This window comes from Misgurnus anguillicaudatus, chromosome 8 (genome assembly GCF_027580225.2).
Source record: "Misgurnus anguillicaudatus chromosome 8, ASM2758022v2, whole genome shotgun sequence".
Lineage (NCBI taxonomy): Eukaryota > Metazoa > Chordata > Actinopteri > Cypriniformes > Cobitidae > Misgurnus > Misgurnus anguillicaudatus.
Window position 1 is genome coordinate 23,871,466 of NC_073344.2, and position 20,199 is coordinate 23,891,664.

The following is a 20,199-nucleotide window of genomic DNA, read 5'->3' on the forward strand; positions in this document are numbered from 1 at the left end:
ATGATTGAAGGAATTTTTTGGGGTGGTTTCCCGGACAGGACTTAACCTAGTCCCAGACTAAAATGCATGTTTGAGCTGCCTTAACTAAAAAAATAAAAAAAACTTGTACTGACATATCTTAATATTTATACCACGGGTCTGTTGAGTGCTGTATTCTGATTGGCTGAGAAATGTTCCATGGGTTTGCATTAATTTCTGATAACCGCACACCTTACTTGTCAAATGTCTTAAAAATTGGCACCAGTGCAATGTTTGTGGTAACCGTGGTATAAGATAAATAATTGACTCTGGTCCTATGAATTATTTGAAAATAATGCACACCCGCCGTGTAAAGGCACGCATTGCACCTTGGGTGTGCATTATTTTCTTATAATTCAATGGCCCGTCGTCAATTATTCCTTTCTTATCAGTGCCATTGTTTTGTCTTAAGATCAGTGTTGGGGAAAGTTACTTTTAAAAGTAATGCATTACAATATTAAGTTACTTTCCAAAAAGTAACTAATTGTGTTACTTAGTTACTTTTCATGGAAAGTAATGCTTACTTTACTTTTAAGTTACTTTTAAGTTACTTTTTCTTACTTGCCTGAGGCTTGATCTCTTTCAGGCCTTGCAGGACTGAGAAGTTCTGCATTCAGAAATTGCATATTTCCATCACAAAAATGTAAAGCTCTGGCCGCCCATCTCCGTTTCTGATTAAAACTGTTCCTGCTCAGGCACTCACGCGTAGAGTTCGTAAATCTATGTTAATACGTTCAGTTTAATGCAGTACATTGTTTTTTTCATCGAATTAATTAAACTGAAGGTTAACTCGCATTACTTTTTTTTAAAAAGTAATTCAAATTTTAATGTGTACATTTATAAAGTAATGCGTTACTTTACTCGTTACTTCAGAAAAGTAATATTATTACATAATGCACATTACTTGTAATGCGTTACCCCCAACACTGCTTAAGATGCACACCGGCATTGTTTTTTGTAAGGTTTGTTTGGAAAAACGACTTTTAATATAACTAAGGCCTAATCCTGAATAAAGCGAAATCTAAACTGCCCCAATATGGTCCTGGGACGTCCACTTATTGATTGCTATTGGGATGTGAAGAGACTTGTTATAGCCACTATTACAAAAAATTATGTCTGAAGTGCATTCAAGCTGAGCTGTGCTGTATTTTAGCATCTTCCCGTTAAATGCACGTATTAGGTTTAATGAATGTTTTTGAAGCAAACTGCTGATGTTTGTGTGTCCCTCAGCACAAAACAGTACGAGAACAAAGACAAAAGCAAAATAGTCCCAAATAAGACGGATAATGTCTATTGATTGTGTCTGGCCTGAGGCCATACGTAGGGTCTTTCGTTGCTATGAGCTTCATATATTGCGTTCCCCTGAGACTATTATTGGATAGAGACCAATCTGTTCTTAGTCAAGCCCATGCTGAACCTCTGCTAATGGAAATGTGAAGAAATGATTTATGTTACTGTACTTTAAGTAGCTGTTTGATTGAAAATGTTAGCTTACAAAGTCTATCGTATGCATAAGTAGGGGTCATAATTTAAAGAATTGTGCGGTGGGGGTTGTCTTGATTTTTCTTTATCCAAAATAACCTTTTATATATTTAAATAATTTTTATATAAATTAGACATAAAAGAGTGATAAAGCTTTCCAACAGTGACTGACTTGTGTTCCTGTAGCTCTGATATAGTGCAAAAGTTTGTGCATTCGATCCCAGAGGACACACATACTGATCAAACATATACCTGTAAGTCGCTTTGGATAAAACCATCTGCCAAATGCATAAATGAGAGTTTGTTGGTAAGGTCATCTGTAGGGGTCTAAGTGCATTTCCTTGTTCTCGCTGTCATACGTCCCTATGGGAAGAATGGAAAGATCTAATGTTTTATCTTAAATTCTGTCTCGGAAAGAAAAGATAAACCGTCACAACGGCGCTCAGATTTCTGTCTCCTAAAGAAACATGATTTGGTTACAATTACGGTCAATCCTTTGGGACATGAAGCCATCGCGGGGCAAGCAGTTTTGACCTGAGTACGTCTCTCTGCTGTTTGCCTTTCACATTTTCAAAGACAGAGAGCGAATGATCTGTTTGCTTGTTTTGTCAGTTGATTGATTGAAAGAACGAGCGAATGATTTACAACAATAGCCCACCCAGAATCCTCTCTGTTTATGAAACATGGAAAGCTACGACAGAGCGAAGCCAAACAACAGACAATTAGAAATGGGTTGGAAATGGGTTTTAAGTCCCATATTGCTAATATGGTGTCTTGGACGGTTGTTTGGGTTTCCTCGGTTTTTGTAAGGTGTCTGCTTATTGGCCAGGTCAAACGTAACCATGTTCAATTATACAAAGTCATTTCATGAGAACCTTTGCATCGCTAATGCAAGCCAATTGATCTTTAGGAATACTGTGATATTATATCTGTGATCTTCAGACAAACATCATATTGGATTTTACGTTTACTGTAAGGTGTAAGAACTAATGGCTGAAACATCTTTGTCTTATAATGCAAAACATGGTTGGATAGCAATGGCGGGTTTCCACCCTTAATCTCCGAGCATGCAGAGCATGGGCTGGGATGTGTTGCCATAGTAACCCCCATGAGCCCGACTCTCTTTGACTCTGAAACATGGTGTGTCAGTGTATTAGCGCATGTGTGTGTGAGATGGAAAATGGCTGCATATAACAGTGTAAGGCTTAAAGGAGAGCTAATGATGGGCTGTGTGCCATTGATTTCATATGTGTTAGTAATCATTTATATAATGTCTTCCTGCTATCTTTCCTTCTGCTTTTTCACCACAGGGTTTTGTGATTTAGTGGGCGTACACTTCAAACTAGATTTTTACATTTCCTGGAGAAATGTGAGTGGTGCTTTTTTGTGCAAAACTCATCACAATGATGCTATGGTGTTTTGGGTGGTTGCCAACGCATTGCTTTGTGGTTCTTTCATTCCTGGGTGGTTGCAAGGGTGTTGCTTTTTGGTTCCTTGTTTCCTGGGTGGTTGACAAGGTGTTGCTTTGTGGTTCTTTGATTTCTGGGTGGTTGCTAGGGTGTCGCTATGCAGGTCTGTGTTTCATGTGTGGTTGACAGGGTGTTGCTATGTGGTTCCTTGTTTTCTGGGTGGTTGCCAGGGTGTTGCTATGCAGTTCCTTGTTTCCAGCGTGGTTGCCAGGGTGTTTCTATGCGGCTCCTTGATTTCTGGGTGGTCGCCAGGGTGTTGCTAAGCGGTTCCTTGTTTTCAGGGCGGTTGCTAGCGTGTTGCTTTGTGCTTCCTTGATTTCTGGGTAATTGCCAGGGTGTTGCTATGCGGTTCTTTGTTTCCTGGGTGGTTGCCAGGGTGTTGCTTTATGGTTCCTTGATTCTTGGGTGGTTGCCAGAGTGTTGCTATGCTGTTCCTTGTTTACTCAGTGGCTCCAAGAGTGTTGCTTTTGTGGTTCCATGATTCCTGGGTGGTTGCTAGGGTGTTGCTATGCAGGTCTGTGTTTCATGGGTGGTTGCCAGGATGTTGCTATGCGATTCCTTGTATCCTGGGTGGTTGCTAGGGTGTTAATATGCAGTTCCTTGTTTCTCGGAAGCTTGCTAAGGTGTTGATATGCAGTTCCTTGTTTCTCGGGAGGTTGCTAGGGTGTTGATATGCAGTTCCTTGTTTCTCGGGAGCTTGCTAGGGTGTTGATATGCAGTTCCTTGTTTCTCGGGAGCTTGCTAGGGTGTTGATATGCAGTTCCTTGTTTCTCGGCAGGTTGCTCGGGTGTTGATATGCAGTTCCTTGTTTCTCGGGAGGTTGCTAGGGTGTTGATATGCAGTTCCTTGTTTCTCGGGAGGTTGCTAGGGTGTTGATATGCAGTTCCTTGTTTCTCGGGAGTTTGGTAGGGTGTTGATATGCAGTTCCTTGTTTCTCGGGAGGTTGCTAGGGTGTTCCCCTGCAGTTCCGTATTTCCTGGGAGGTTGCTAGGACATTGCTATGCACTTGTTATGGTTTTCGGTTTCTCTGTGATAATCTGATCTGTAATTTTGGTCAAGTACCACTTGCAGTTGTAGTGTATTTTTAGCATTCTTTTATAAGGTTTAATTTTTTAAAAATCACTTAGAGTTTTAGAAAATCTGATACAGTAGTTTAGAAAAGCAGCGGCACACTTCTCCTCAACAAGCCGAGATGTTATTCATGTTTGTACCGCAACATGTGGGAAAAGTTAAAAAAAGTTGAATACTTGAGGTTGTGGGTTTGTTCAAAACATTTTTACAGTGCAGCCACTTACTGTAGCAGGGTTTTTTTAAGTTGTGAATTTTACGCTATGGTTTGTGGTCTTGGAGAAAGATTTCAGTGTATTTATTCTTATTCTTTTCTATGAGATCTTATGGTCAGACACAAGACGTATAACGCTATATCTAGTATGAAATTAGACAGGATATACCCCATTAACCGCAAGAGGAAGAGTGACCAGCCAGATCTTAATCCATGTGGACATCAGATGTCCTACAAACACACACAAACACAGTGCGTAAGAACATCTGGTGAGGTGTCTGTAGAAACTCTTGGGTCTTGAAGGATGTTATTCTAAGACTCCCATTACACAACCTTAAATGTTAACACATCTCTATGTGTGGTCAGACCGAACACCGGACATGTCGGTGGAATGTCAGTGATGTTCATTTGTATTGTCTGTATTGTAAACGTATCATTATAGTCACAGTGCTGTTTAAAGTGATTTTTTTTTCATAAATTGATGCTGATGCTGCAGGTTCCTGCGGCAATGAATCTCTGCATCTCTCTCAATCAGCTTGCAAGACTTAGTTGCATTACTTAGTAATTTTCATCCAGACTAATGACTTCATGAGAGGTTAATGAAGCTAGAACAAAAGCGATACAACACTGTAATTAAATTAATGCATAACATTGTGATAATTTACTCATCTTCATGTTTTCAGAAGAATAAATCAGATTATGGCTATACTGCATATAATGCATGGGCCCTGTAACCTTTTTTTCTTATTATTTGTTGTACAGAAAAAAGTGAAATGGTTTGAACAGCATCTGGGTTTTCATTTTGGTTTGAGCTGTTCCTTTAAGACAAGGTTTGTGTTTTTGACATGAATTCTCTGTTTGTGATGAAGCAGAACCTGTCTGACATCACTTTTTATGACCTCTGCTGGAAAAATACTGTAACTGCAAAAGTCTTTAGTGGCGACTGGGTGCTTTTGATGTGATCAAGAGGTGGAGTGCTAAAGTCGACTGATCACGAGATGATGTCATTCCTGGTCCACGTGCCTTAAAATGACTTAAAACATGGCAAACCACAGAGTGATCTGAAAAGCATGTACGTAGTGCAGGACACACCCGTGATGAAACATTAGCTTTGACTGGTCTGGGTGTTGGTGGATTATTTCATTAGGTTCCTTGGGTTTCATCATTCTCTCTGTATTCTGATATTCTTTAGTGCTGCGACTCTTTGCAGAAGAATAAGATCTTTAAATGCGTGTGTGGTCAATATAAAATATGACAGCTTTAATGCAGATTAAATGCATAACTATTCAGATTCATGTCTGCCATTAGCGTTTCAGAAGAGATCTCAGATGACACGGCTCAGATTTGCCTTGAAACCTAAATCTGCAATACGATTTCAATGTGAACCCAAATATTTCTCATTCAGACCAAGACCAAACCAAATGACTTGACTGATATGCAAATGCTTTAAACTCCTATTGCATGTCAATATCTGTCTAATTTGTTTGAGTTTTTCTGAAGATATTTTAGGAAAAAAAGTTGAACGTAATCCAAATATAACTATATTAATTTTCCAGAGCTATGAAAGAGCAATAAAGAAATAAAATTATCCTCTTAGTGTATACTGTATATCAAAGTCGATTCGTGAAATGTGCATATTGTTGAATGACAGCTAAATGATTTTAATACTTCACAAAGTTATGTATAAGATAGAAGAGAGACCAGCGAGACAAAAGGAGTGATGCTTTTTTATCCAGAAAAAATGTGAAACATATATGTTGGTTATGTAAAGAATAATTGATGACGGGCGTTGAATTATTTGAAAACAATGCACACCCAAGGTGGTAATGCGGCATGCCGTGAAGCATTGGTTTGGTGTGCATAAGTTATGTTTTTGGACCATTTTTTGCCTTTATTAGATAGAAAGTATGATAGGAGAGGACAGGAAAGTATAGGGTGGAGAAAGGGGTACGGGATCGGCAAAGGACCTCGAGCCGGTCGCCATTCCAGCTCGGGTCGCCGAAAGTGCGTCTGCACCATATGTCGGAGCACTGCCCACTACAACATCGGCTCCGACGTTGTGCATTATTTTTACATAATTTAAAAGGCCGAAGTCTTTTTGACCTGTGGACAATTTTTCAACCAATCAGAATAAAGCATTCAACAGGCCCGTGCTATAAATAATTATAATATAATTGAAATAGATTTTACAAGCTTAAAGCATTACCGTATTGTAAAATGTATACTGCATTATTCCTAAAGTTACGGCATATCGTGTAGCTGTAAAAAAAGTGTTTAATTGTTTACACAGCCACTGTATTGAGGGATTTTTGCATATAATTGCTTCCAGTTTCGTTAAAATAACTCGCCATCTTTAACTTTGATCTGATAGATGCTTTAATTTCTTCACTGCTTTAAAAAAAAAAAATCTCACAGGCGAAATGTTCTGAAGTACTTTGTTGTGGATAAGTTGCTTGCTTGCTGAACTGTTGTTTAGACTGAATACAGCTTTGTTGTTTATACCACACAGCTTTGATGGTTTGGACTGAAGCCATGGGATGACAATTTGACTCTGATATTGTCCCACAAAGCATCTGCATGACAATCATTGCAGAAATTTGCATTCATGACACAGGTAGACTACTAAGGTGCTGTGAAATCATATCAGCAGTGAATGTGTTAGGAGCTTGTGGAAAGCATTACTGTAGGTTGATGCCTTCAGGTCGGGCTGGGTTGGGTGGCGTAAGTCCAGATGTTCATGTGTTTGTCGAAACTTCAAACAGCTGAACTAGTCAGGATCATTTATAATAACATGCATGCATTGAGTTTTCACAGATTATTTACATTGAACTTTTAAATGAGTGCAATGCAGCGTTCTCAACCCGATTTACTTACTTACCATAAAGTGGTGTATGTCTGAGTGAAACGGGATATTTGATGAGGAAAACTGACTTATGTTAGTGGACCAGTTATTATATTTTGATCATGGGGTATGAAGGCTTTTGGAGTGATATATATAATTTACAGTAAGACCTGGAAAAGTGGTATATGGTTACGTTGACTCCACAATCCTTTTTTTAAAGATTATTTTAAAGTTTTATTCAGAATATTTTTGAAAAATGTCCCTTTAGGGCAGTAAAGAAGTATCTGTTGTATTTATTTGCAGATATGTGTTGTTTATATGTTGTGATTATCCAGCATGGCTCATGTTTAGAGATGTACTGTGTACATAACCTCGTGGTTTAGGCAAGGCAGCCCACACGCAGTGTGTTTGGTGTATACATCTGTGCTTGTGGATATATGTGAGTGGTTCAGTATCGCATTAGAAGCACATGGCAGAAATGAGACGAACACGCTGAAGATCAGAAACTCATTCACAGGTAAATATTTCATTTGTCTTCATTGAGATCTCCTGTTGGCTCTTGGCACCAAGTGATAAATGTGTAGACATTCTCAGCATTTATGCAAGTATATACTGGTGTGGAAACCCATCAAGATGATTATCATGAGATGTTTTTTACTCATGCATAGCGTTTATCTCACTGATGTATTTCAGTTGATGGAGGGTGCTGTAAATCTCAAAACATACTTCGGCAATGCATTTCACAGAGCTTGCTTAAATAAATGGTGCATTATAATTTATTATGTTTTTAAAGAAAAAGATCTCCCAGAATGAATTTATTATTTATCTTATTTATTCTCCCTCATTTCTTCCACAAGTCAGTGAACATGCTAGCTTTAAAATACCATGACGGCATCACAGGAAGGGTTCATGTGACTTGTAACTCTTTGCGTGAGAAAGAGGCCAAGTCATTTGTTTAAGAATAGTCTCTTTTGAAAAATCGGGAAGACAGGAGACTTTTATTTCTTAAATCAGAAACATGTTCAGACCCTCTGCGTGTTGGACTCTCTGCTCACTAAAAGAAAAGTGAACATTTCATTGTTGTACTTAAAGAACAGTGTGCTATGTTTTTGTCATACTGCCCTGACCTTTTGTTTAAATTGCTCAAACCTTACTTTTGATGTCTTTCCATGTGAAACTGTTGTGGGTAATCAGCAGACAGATTTAAGTTTAACACAATTAGATAATCTCAAATCAAGATAATCTCAGAGAGAAATCCAATGTGTTGCAACCATTCCCAGTCTGCCAAAATGTAGACGTGCGACGGTACTGAAAATTTACATAATTGAGCATGCTTGGATAAATCCATGATATCATGCCCAGCATTATGGAAAACCAGAGTACTTTTGGTGTTGTTTTTGTCAAAATATCATATAATACGCATGATTGTAATTCATTTATGCATTATTAATTGATACAGTGCAAGTGTGAATTGCCCTAAAGGGGGACACCTAGTGCAGTGGTTCTCAACCTGGGGGCTCCAGTTTAATTATATTTTATCAAATACATTAATTTATCATAAATTCTGTGTAATTAAACCTCAGAAAAATAAGGCTACTAACCGACAGCACTACATTGTATAATTTAATATGTTTAAGTTTTATGTCATTTTCTTTTGGGGGCCATGAAGGGATGCAGCAATGGGGGCTGCATGTCGGAAAAGTTTGAAAACTACTGACCTAGTGTTTGTAGGTCCCCCATAAATACATGAATGCCAGAGAAACTATGATTTAACAAAGCTGTGGTGTCATATAATCAAATCCTGGGGCTTTTAAAAAAAGGTTTTTAGGTGTGGATTTAATGTTTTGACTACATATTGCAATATGCCACAGAAGTTTGAAATTAAAAAAGTCCCACATTATACCACTATTACAATCAGTTTTTAGTCAGGTTAAATGTTTATATTTATGAATTGACTGAAATATGAAATGTACTGGACAGGATGCAGTCCGATTATGTATCAGTGTTTGTACACGCGTCGGTCGGTGTTGTACATCTGGAGATGATTACCGGCTGCCCGGGAGGTGCGGATGGGGGGCGTTGCCCGCGTGCACGCGAGAGGGGAAAACTCCTCTCAGTCAGATAGTTTGAATGGAGGTGAGATGGAATAAGCTTGAACAAACGGTGACTGCGTGTTACTGCGCTTGACTCATCACTGTGAAAGACAGATCCACGATGAATGAACGTTTCACGCGCAGAGAGATTCGACCGATTCTGAACCGGACAACGTGAGTAACATCAAAGAATTTATTTGCATGTATGTTCAGCTTATGTTTATGTCAACTTTGACGAATTATAATGTATTTATTTTGTATAACGGGATGTTGTGGCTGTAAAATCTGATTGGATGCATCGCTTTTGATGTGTGGTAAATCATACGCACACCTGCGTGACGTAAATATAGTAGGCTATACGCATCTTTATGTTGCTTGGCAGCCGGCGCAATGTAATCTAGGCTACATGTTGCGGACGATTTGTTTATTTTTATGGTTATTTTATGAATTGATGGTTGACCTTTTATTATATTACTGTTGCCGGCTTCACGAGCAAAAACACTTGAAACTGTGTTGTGGTGTTTTTATCATGATAATAAAATTCAAAACACTCCTTAAAATCACGTTTTGCTTTAGTATTTTGGGTCTTTTGAATTAATTAATGCAATAATAGTTGTGCATACAGCAAGTCGTTGAATAAATATTTAAAATGCATGCTTAATGTATTGACTTCATCAGACGCACCCGCGTTGTAGTTACGCGTCTGGACAGAACTTAACTTCCGGTCTCTTTTTTTTGGTGGTCTGGCTAGTGGCTAAACTTGACTCTGGAACAAATACCTCAAAAATAACAAAAGTTTTCCTAAAGACGAGGGGAGAGGGCGATCATGGATCACCTCTGTGTGAGAAATGTTTGGCAGCCGATCTGTAGTTAAGATTGTATACATTCATTTTACAAAGTAACGTTAGCTCATCGTAGTTTTTGATACGCTTTTGCTGTGATTTAAACTAAGGTAATCTACTTGTTATTTATTTTGCTTGTTATCAGAAAGCTACTCTAAAAGGAGTCTATTGTTATTGATTCTTTGTGGAAGTTTACCGGAAGTTACGTTTGTTCCACTAAAAAGTCATTTTTTATGTTGTTACTGCTGGAACCGTGTATATACAAGCAGTGTTTGGTGTAACTAGTTACTAAGTAATTAGTTACTGTAATTTAATTACTTTCCCTTGAAAAAGTAAAGTAAGGGATTACTCTTATTTTCTTGTAATCTAATTACAGTTACTTCTGATGTAACTAAATACTGTGTATGGACTGTAAAACAATTATGTATACTATAATACAATAGTGGATTTAACATGGTTTTAGTTTACAATACTCACTATTAACTGTTTATTATTATAGCATTAATATTAATGAGATGTTGGCTGTTTATTAATACTTAATAGCATATTAATGCCTGATTTTGCAAAACTTTATTCTACATCCTTAACCCTCCCCATTTCTACCTATACTTAAACTTAACAACTTCTTTAGTATTAATAAGTAGTAGTTGGAGTATATTGAAGCAAAAGTAGTTAATGGTTAGTTAATAGAGAGAATTGGACCCTAAAGTGGGACCAGAATAATTGATGTACTTTTATATATTATTTCTTCCAGCCATTTCAAGCCTATCCTTGTATCATGTACTAAATAGGATTTAGAAAGTAATTAGTAATAAATAATTAAATACTTTTTGGAGAGAGTAATTTGTAAAGTAATCTAATTACATGATTGACGATGTAATTAGTAACTAGTAATTAATTACTTTTTTGAGTAACTTACCCAACACTGTATACAAGATTGTTTGGCAGATTGAAAAGACGGGGACCTAAGATGCATTTTCAGAGAGTGCAGGAATATTGCACATTTTGATTTTCAAAGGCACCTGAACCCACTGAAAGACTCATTGGTCAACATAATTATGTAAAAGTTATAAAGTTACTTTGCAATGCATACCTGGATTTGCAGCTTTCTCTGTGTGTACAGTAGGCAACCTAGAATAAAAGCTAGGCTAGATTTTAAACTTGTTGGTCTTTCTTTGATGATGCAATATCCTTTTCTAGCGCACTTTTATGTTTTTTTCAGAGGCAGGGGGATGGATCTTATTAGTTAGAAACAAAACAGAGGCTGCAACACTTACCTTCAAAGTCCATGTTCAAGAGTTCAAGGTGAAGTTTTGGTAACTAATTAGGGCTTTAAAGGGTCTGCAAAGCATTTTCTTTGTTTTGAAGTGGACACGTTTTATTACTCACACAGTTTACTGCTGTTGTCTGCTGGACTTGGACACCTGGTAAATAGCTCACAGTATTTTTCTTGTTTAACTTGTTCATTTTTCCCTTGCATATATGTTGTCACCAATGGATTCGATCCCAACATGGGTGTAACTGTAAATGCAGTCCCAGCTGATATAATCACCAAAATGTGGGAGTTGTCACAGAAACCCCAGATGCTTCACGTATAGAGACTGAAAATAGGTGGAGAACATGTTTTTATTTGTTTATATTTCAAGACCAACAAAACCTCCCCACCCAGTCATTTCTCATTTTTTTAATAATATCAACCAGCCAAACTGAACTATATCCAGAAAAACAATCCTGGGTATAGGTCAGTTAGTCAGAGCTGACTAGATCTCTCCAACACGGTCTCATTTTTCATATCCCCCCAGAGGACCCGTTTGAAGACATTGGCCCCACTGCACCAACAGACAGCTGCTAAACTATGGACACGAGGTTTTAGTGAGAGTTAAGACTCAGTTATTTACAGTCTTGAGGTGCTCATGCAAAATAAATAATATATAGGTATAGTATGTAATAAAATATAAGCTATATATTATTATTTCTAATGAAAACCTCGTAAATTTTCTCCACATTGGCTAATTACATAAATAACACAGAACGGCTTGTAAAAGAAATGAATAACAGGCACTTCAAACCCACTAAAGAATACTGAGTGTATTTATTATATTGCCTTCCTCTCTCTCCTAACCACACTCTTCTTTTTACTCGTATACCTTGTGAGCTTCGTTTTCACAACAGATGTGATGAACGATTTCCTGAGTTATTTGGCCGTGGCCACCGAACTTTAAATGAGATTGATGAAACTGACTAGCGGTTGTTCGCAATACGTCCCCCGGTTCAATGTGGAGACAGCCAGAGTCTCATGAGAGTGTGAACAGAACAGGGCTTTTATTACAGAGAACGATGTCTTACACCACCATATGGTCATCCGAGGGTTCCCTTTCTTAAGCTGTGGCTATGTAGAGGTTAAATTTTATAGACTTGCCTGTACTTCAAATCAACCAAAATTGTGGACTATAAATGTGCGTAATTTTATTTACTCTCATATGAAGTACTATTAACCTATTCCATCACCGCTAAACGATGCTCACCGGGCAAATTCTTTGCTTTTTTAGCAATAACTTCTCAGTATGATAATAACAATTCCACACAAAACCAGCTGACACAGACTTTGGATCTTGAATACCACGGTGACATTGAGGGGAAATAGAAACTGATGTGGAAAAGTTATAAGAAATGTCTGCCCAGTCCTTCAGACACGCATGCAGTCCGTTCTCTCTCTCTCTCTCTCTCTCTCTCGCTCTCTCTCTCTCGCTCACTCGCTCGCTCTGTGTCCACACAACCTGTAATTAAAACTAATTGCTGCTGCTTAAGTTGTGCTTCCGAACACCAACAAGCCATTTTTGTCCTCTGAATCTTTGGCAACCATAATTCTCTTTTCCATCTTTGTAGACTTTGCTGAGTCTGAAACCACAGAGTAATTTAGACTCAGCACGATGGCAAAGAGAGAGACGGGCGATTCAGGGTCATCTTTAACATTTTCACTGCTTTTTAGTAGGACCCATAAAGGTTTAATATAAATGTCACAGAGTATTCCAGTTTATCTCAATGATAGTTGCCCTGTGAACCAAAACCCTTTTCGATCTAATTGAAACTTTTATTTTAAAGCGTCAGCAAATACGTTAAAGGGATAGTTCACCCAAAAATAAAAATTCTGTCATCGTTTTCTCATCCTCATGTTGTTTTAAACCTGTATAGGTTTTTTTGTTATGCTCAACATAAATGAAGATATTTAGAAAAATGTTTGTAGCCAAGCAGATCTGGGGCACCATTTAGGGGCTGTTTACACCTGGAATTAAGATCGTCGATGTGGACGACACTAAAGACAGGTGTAAACAATGTTCGAAACGTTTTGAGATCGTCCACTTTCGACCACATTTACACGTACCTAAAGGATTATTAGGAACACCTGTTCAATTTCTCATTAATGCAATGGTGTAATGGTGTGAGGGATGTTTTCTTGTCACACTTTAGGCCTCTTAGTGCCAATTGGGCATCGTTTAAATGCCATGGCCTACCTGAGCATTGTTTCTGACCATATCCATTCCTTTATGACCACCATGTAGAGCATCTTTTGGATGTGGTGGAACGGGAGCTTTGTGCTATCCAATCAATATGGGCCAACATTTCTAAAGATTTTCTAAAGAATACTTTCAGCACCTTGTTGAATCAATGCCACGTAAAATTAAGGCAGTTCTGAAGGCGAAAGGGGGTTAACACAGTATAAGTATGGTGTTCCTAGTAATCCTTTAGGTGAGTGTAGAGGTAGTCAAAAACACATACGACCGGATTGCTTTTGTGGTGTAAACGTGCATGTGTTCGAGCAGCCACAAAAGACTGGCTACTCTCCGCCTATTTATCTAATGTGATTTATCGAACACAATGCTTTCTAGCATGATCACACAGTGTACAGCGCTATCTTTAGGCTTTAATTGATAAAACTAAAGCACCTGCTCTCTGCGTCGTTCATTAGTTTCATTATGCGAGCATGTGAAAGTTGTGCGAGCGTATTTCATCAATTGCTCTGAAAGCTCTTACGTATACACTTACAAAACACTGTTCAGCACGTTTACTAACAACACAAACAACAGACTCTGACATTATATTAGTTGGGGTCAATTTAAACTCGTCATTTCTCCCACTTGTGATTAAACGACAGCAAAGGGATTCACCCACATCCCTTCAAAGCAATCAGGACAGAAGCGGTTGAAAGTGGAAAAAGAGATGGATTAAAATACCAGGTGTAACCGGAATGTGTCTCTCTTCATTGTGATCCGATCAACAAAAATGCATCTATTAATACCAGGTGTAAACAGCCTCTTACTTCTAAGGTAGGAAAAAACTATACTATGGAAGTCAGTGGTGCCCCAGATATTCCTTTAATGCTGCATTCACACTAGCCGCATTAGAGGCGTCAAGCGCAAGTGATTTCAATGTTAAGTCAATGTAAAGACGCGTTGACGCGCGTCTGGAGGTCTCGCGGCGTGAATGAGGTGTACAGGAAACGCGCGAGTTTAAAAATCTGAACTTTGGCAGAAAAACTTACCATGTTAACCAATCAGGAGCTTGCTCTAGTAGTGACGTGATTACAGGATGCCAGCAGAGTCGCAGAAGCCCTCCCATGACACAAATTTCCACTGTAATGTCTTGATGACTAGAGTTTCACGCGCGAATGAAGCGAGTACACTCAAAATGTTCAAGCGTCCTACTACGTGCGGTAGACGCGAATTTGACGCCTCAAACGCGTCTGGTGTGAACCCACAGTTAGGCATATTGAGTTTAACTCTTTAAGTTATCTCATCAATTAAGAGAAAACGCTTCCATACAAATGACAAGTTTTTACGGCAATCCATATTTTCGCTATTATCCACTAGGTGGTGCTCTTACCCAACTTATAAAACACTGAAGCATCCACTGATCCAAAAAAGTTAAAACTCGGAGTATGTTTTGAGGATCGCTCCTTTACAAAAGTCCTTTACAAAAATGCAATTATCTCATCTTTTTGCTCAAAATTTTGTGTTTCTGAAGAAACCGACTCATATTTGAGATGTGATAAAAGATAACAATTGAAAATTTAAACGCTGGTGGGGAAAAAGTTAATATTGCTTGGACAGTATAGATGACATGTGATGTCCCTGGTACATTTTCTCTTGTGAGGCAGAAAGCTCAATTTCATCTCATTGCTCTCTAGAAGATACAATTGAAATGCGTTTGCATTCACATGCTTACATAAGTAAAGTTTTAGGGCTACATCGTGTCTTTTATCATGCAAGATTAAAACTAGATCATTACCCTCCTACTGTGAGCTCCCTGTCTTACAGAACAGATGGAGAAACCTTGAGCCGACGTTTGCCAGAAAAACCTGTTCACGGTTAAGAGAACTGCCATTCTCAAATACAGTGAACTTGCATATAGTCTAAAAAAAATGTTTCATCTTCAATCAGGCTTTTGTTGATTCTTGGTTGTCCTGTTTTAAATCTCCTTTTCCTCCAGCGTTTGTTTTGTTTGGGAAGTCAATGAAAGATCTGTAAAATAGATTGAGCACCATACCGGTCATATGGCGAAGACATCTGTCCGATTATGATACTCCCATTGAGAACTAGTAGGTCTGTCATACTGTCTGTTCTGGTGTCGGGTAATGGAGCAGAAAAGCTTCCCGTAGGAAAGAAACATCGCAAATGAGCTCTCTATAACTCATTTGTTTCTCCCAGACTGTAATGAGATTAAATGGAGATCTACTGGGGCCAGTTGTTCAAAAAGTTTAATCTGGATCAAAATGATACAGATTTGGAAATCCCGTGTTTTGCTATTCAGGATCAGGTAAACCATCTAATTTTTGTCCTAGTTTTTCAAAGCAAAATTGGATTGGATCCCCCTGATCCAGATACACACTTTGTCAGATTAGCAAATCTGGATTAAATGGGATCACATGTCAATGTTGACTATTAGCTATGTAAGAAACAGCAGGTAGTTTGGTCGGTATGGGGTCACTTAGTGTTTTTACAAGAAAGCGACAATAAAACAATACTAATAACAAATAAAACAATACTAATAACTTTCCCTTACTTTTTATTTCAATTTAACATTCAGTCTGTTCTTCTGGCCCTCAAAATAAAAGGTCATTGAAAGTGCTTAAAATCTATTTTATGAAAGAGGTTTTCTGGAAAAAAAATCCCTGTGTAGTGTAGGATAATATCATACAAATTCTAGACTTTTTAAGCACACATGCTAAACTGTTCCCTTTAAATGCTTATATCTTCGGTATGCGAATGTTGATTCATACCAAAATGCTTTTTTGCATAGTTGTGTTTGACACATGAAAACGTCTCGGGTTACGTATGTAACTGTTGTTCCTGAGAAGGGAACGAGACGCTGCGTCTCCCTTGCTATACGTCCTGCCTCCCTGTAACGCGTCACCCTGTCTTTGTCATTAAGCCTCACCATTGATTGAATTTGATATACACATTCAGACGCAGTTACCCCTGGAGGCGTCCCCAAAGTGTCACCGCAGTGACGCAGCGCAAGTTCCCTCAAAAGGAAACTGTAAAAATGCATGTTAAAGATAACACAATGTAACCTTGCTCTCACTTGACATGTGTCCCCACATTTAGTCCTTGAATTTGTGGGTATTGGACCTTGAAAGTCCTTGAAAGTCCTTGAATTTGAAGTTAGCCAAGTTGTGGGAACCCTGAATCTTATACTTTGAATACTTTATCATTATAAGGATCGAACTGAACAAAATTTCAACAAACAAATGATAAATGTATAAATATTACATAATAGAAATGTTGTATTGTAGACTAACTGTACAGTCCAATCATACTAAAATGTTTTGACCAACACAAAGTTCAGATCAAAACCTAGATTGGATTTTGTGATCCAATCCAAATTCAGAATCCATTTTTTGTTTTGAACAACCCATTTCGAAATTTTGATCTAATCTGATACCCGAAATCCAAATGGATTTTGAACAACTGGTCCCTGAGTTTATGCACTGATCTCAACAATGTCACGAGCGCTTTTTCTCGACTGAAATGTTCCCCAGCGTTATTTAATGAGATGCACTGTGGCATTTAAAAGCTTGATACGTTCTGCATCATTTGATCTTTTGTTGTCTCTTTATCTTCGTTTTTCTCTCTGTCTTTGCAGTTGGGATGAGAGCAGCTCCATCAGTAGTGGGTTAAGTGATGGCTCAGATAACCTCAGCTCAGAAGATCTGAACGCCAGCTCATCGCTCAACTCTCTCCCCACTACGCCTCTTGGCTCACGACGCAACTCCTCAGTCATGGTAAGAAGCCCAGTGGAGAACAGGACAGCCGTGATACTGATAAACAATTTGGCTTTTCAAACATGTTTTACAAGCATTTTGAGGCTGTAGTTTAAAGGGATAGTTCACCCAAAAATGAAAATTTGCTGTTTATTTACTCACCTTCAAGCCCTCTGATATGTATACTTTCGGTCTCGTGGCCTTAAATTGCACATGCGCGCTTACTATGAGTTCGTAGGGTGTCCCATCTGTCATTTTTACGCTTTGAAGTGTGCTTATCAGCGCCCCCTTCGCACCCTTGATGCGGTCTTCGGTAACTTCTCTTCCTATTTCCGACATGACTCTCAAGTCTGTCCCAAAATACGACACCGGTGCTCCCTCATGGACTCGCTTCAAGGGTGCCTAAGGTCTGCACTACATGATGTCATCAAAGTCCGGAGTGTGCCATTTGGGACAGGGCTTTAGATGCGCATGTGCAGAACGGATTGTGCAGGCGGCACGGATCGGGTACTGACACTGACGGTGGGGCTTCATTATTTTTCACATCATACAAGTTCATACTCATTCGTAAAATAGTAAAAAAAACAGAGTTTGATTTTTATGCTTCGTTAATGATATATAAATAAAATGTAGTCAACTTAAAGTATCATCACAAATATTTGTTCTAAAATGAAATGTGAACAGTAAACCGTAAGGTTAAAGATAAAAAAGGATGTATGGACAAAGCTTTTACCATTGCTTTCTTGTTCTTCCTCTGCTAAACATTTATATAAAATAACTACTGAGGATTTGTTTTGTGTCAAGAAAGACTAAAGAAACAACGCCTAGATATTATCTGGGTCTACTTTGAGACTATGGCTTTAATTTTATGTCTGTTTTTTGTGTGGTAGTCTGGACTTTTTCCACCAGAGAGCTGGATGAAGGAGAAGTTTCTGTACATTAAACAGTCCTCAGTCTTTGTCTTGCATATGAAATCCGTATGTGGTAATATGGTTACACAATATGGTTGTACAATATGGAGGTTTTAAAAAAAGCATTCATGTTATGAAGTTAAAAAAGTTTTTTTAGAGTTAGAAGGACTGTTAACATTATAATGATGACTATACCATTAACTATGATGATAATTATATTAGCGTCCACACCACCAGACGATAACGATAACTTTATGCTAATTCGCTCATGATGTGCAGTATTCGCACATATCGTTTATCTTTAATGGCATTATGTAATATTTGCATATTTCCTTTAATAAAAACTGCAACAACGCGGGACACCTGAAGTTATTTTATGTAATGGACCTCAGCAATGAGCTTCTCCACAGTGCCATTTCAAAAAAGCGTGATTCAAGTAGATTTTATTGTCGTCATTAGTTTATCGTTTATCAGTTGGTAAAAAATCGCTCAGCAAAGGATCCCAACGATATCGTTCCTTGTATCTTTTTCATTATAGTTGTACTGTGAACTCCGTTATTCTCTTTAAAATAAAAAGATTTTTAAAACAACTTTTTTTAGTTAGAATTATCATTATAATGTAAACGGCCCTTTAAAGTTTTCATTAAAATGTTTTAAGCCTTGTTGAAAGAATTTAGCTTTGACGTGTTTTTTATTTTCTCGTTTGTTACCAATTTATAAGTGAGCACCAGTAGTCACACACGCCTATAGGAAACATACATATTCATACAACAGTCGGGATAGAGTTTCCCAAACCTCAGAGGAAGTTCTCTGAATATTCAATGTTGCTTTGTCAGCACATTTATCAATACAGTATAGTGTTTAACGTTATTAATGCATTTTCTAAAAGAGCATGCAGTGTATGTATCTAGTTTACTTTTAATATCTTTTCCATATGGCAATGTTGAGAAAGTATGTGATGGGTGTTTATGTGTGCATATGTTTATTTTATTCAGAAATGCATCTGTGCTTTAGTTCACATATATGTCACCCTCATCCCCCAGGCCACCACAAATCCTGATGACAAATCATGTAACATAACCAAAGTATGACACACATGTATTATATTTACCCCCTAAAGTCAAAATCGAGCTGGGAGAGACCAGAATTAGTTTTATTCACCTCAGATGTCTGGCTTTGATTTCTTTGCGTGAATAAAGACCAGCTGTATCCCATTCAGCACGTCATTTACCCGCGTGAAACGCTCTCGATGAAATCTTCCCTTTGTTTTGCTCACCATTGCAGCTGTGAATGTTGATTTTCAAGATTAAATCCGACAAAAGAGGAACATAATGATTTGATAGACTCTTGGTTACTATAGTAACAACTATTATACCACGGTTGCAAGATTGATTGAATGTGCCATCTGTTAAAAATTGTGCATGTGATACTGTATGCAAGAAAAATTTACTTGGCAGTTTAAAGGGTTTCTCGACTATAAAGACTTGTATGCTTTAATACTACTAAAATCCAATGATATAAACACATAAAACTTCTTCATTACTTTAAAAAATCCCAACATGTAATACTCATTTTAACCTATAGAGGACACCTTTATGTTTCGCACATTGTGCGTTCTGGGTTGGTTACGTGTAACGGTTGTCATAAAATATACTAAACATACTATGGTATGTACTGTAGTATTTTGTGTGTGAAAATTTTACTCCATTACTTTTTATTTCACATTCATATTGCCAAGCCCATTTATAATCTGTCATGCCGTACATGTATTTATAGTCAGGTTACCCTTTAAAAATGGCATGTCATGTTTAAAACAAATTTAATCCCACTTAATTTAAGATTTTGCAGGTGTACAACATATTAACTAACATTGTCTTTCAACAGATTTTTTAATGCAACTATTATAAAAGCAGAAATGGATTGAATGTTCGCCAACCAAAATAGGCGAAAATAGTAATAAAAGCATTTTCGGGGGTTTTGGCAGAACAAGTGCAAAGAC

At 37.8% G+C, this 20,199-nt stretch overlaps 1 protein-coding gene across 1 annotated transcript in view; it reads left to right on the forward strand.

Moving 5' to 3' along the window:
* nav1b (neuron navigator 1b) overlaps nt 1–20,199 on the forward strand; it is a 70,381-nt gene that overhangs the window by 18,213 nt on the left and 31,969 nt on the right. Inside the window, exon 4 of the mRNA XM_073870508.1 lies at nt 17,172–17,310. Within this exon, the coding sequence (XP_073726609.1) occupies nt 17,172–17,310 (139 nt within the window). The remainder of the gene's footprint in view (nt 1–17,171; nt 17,311–20,199) is intronic.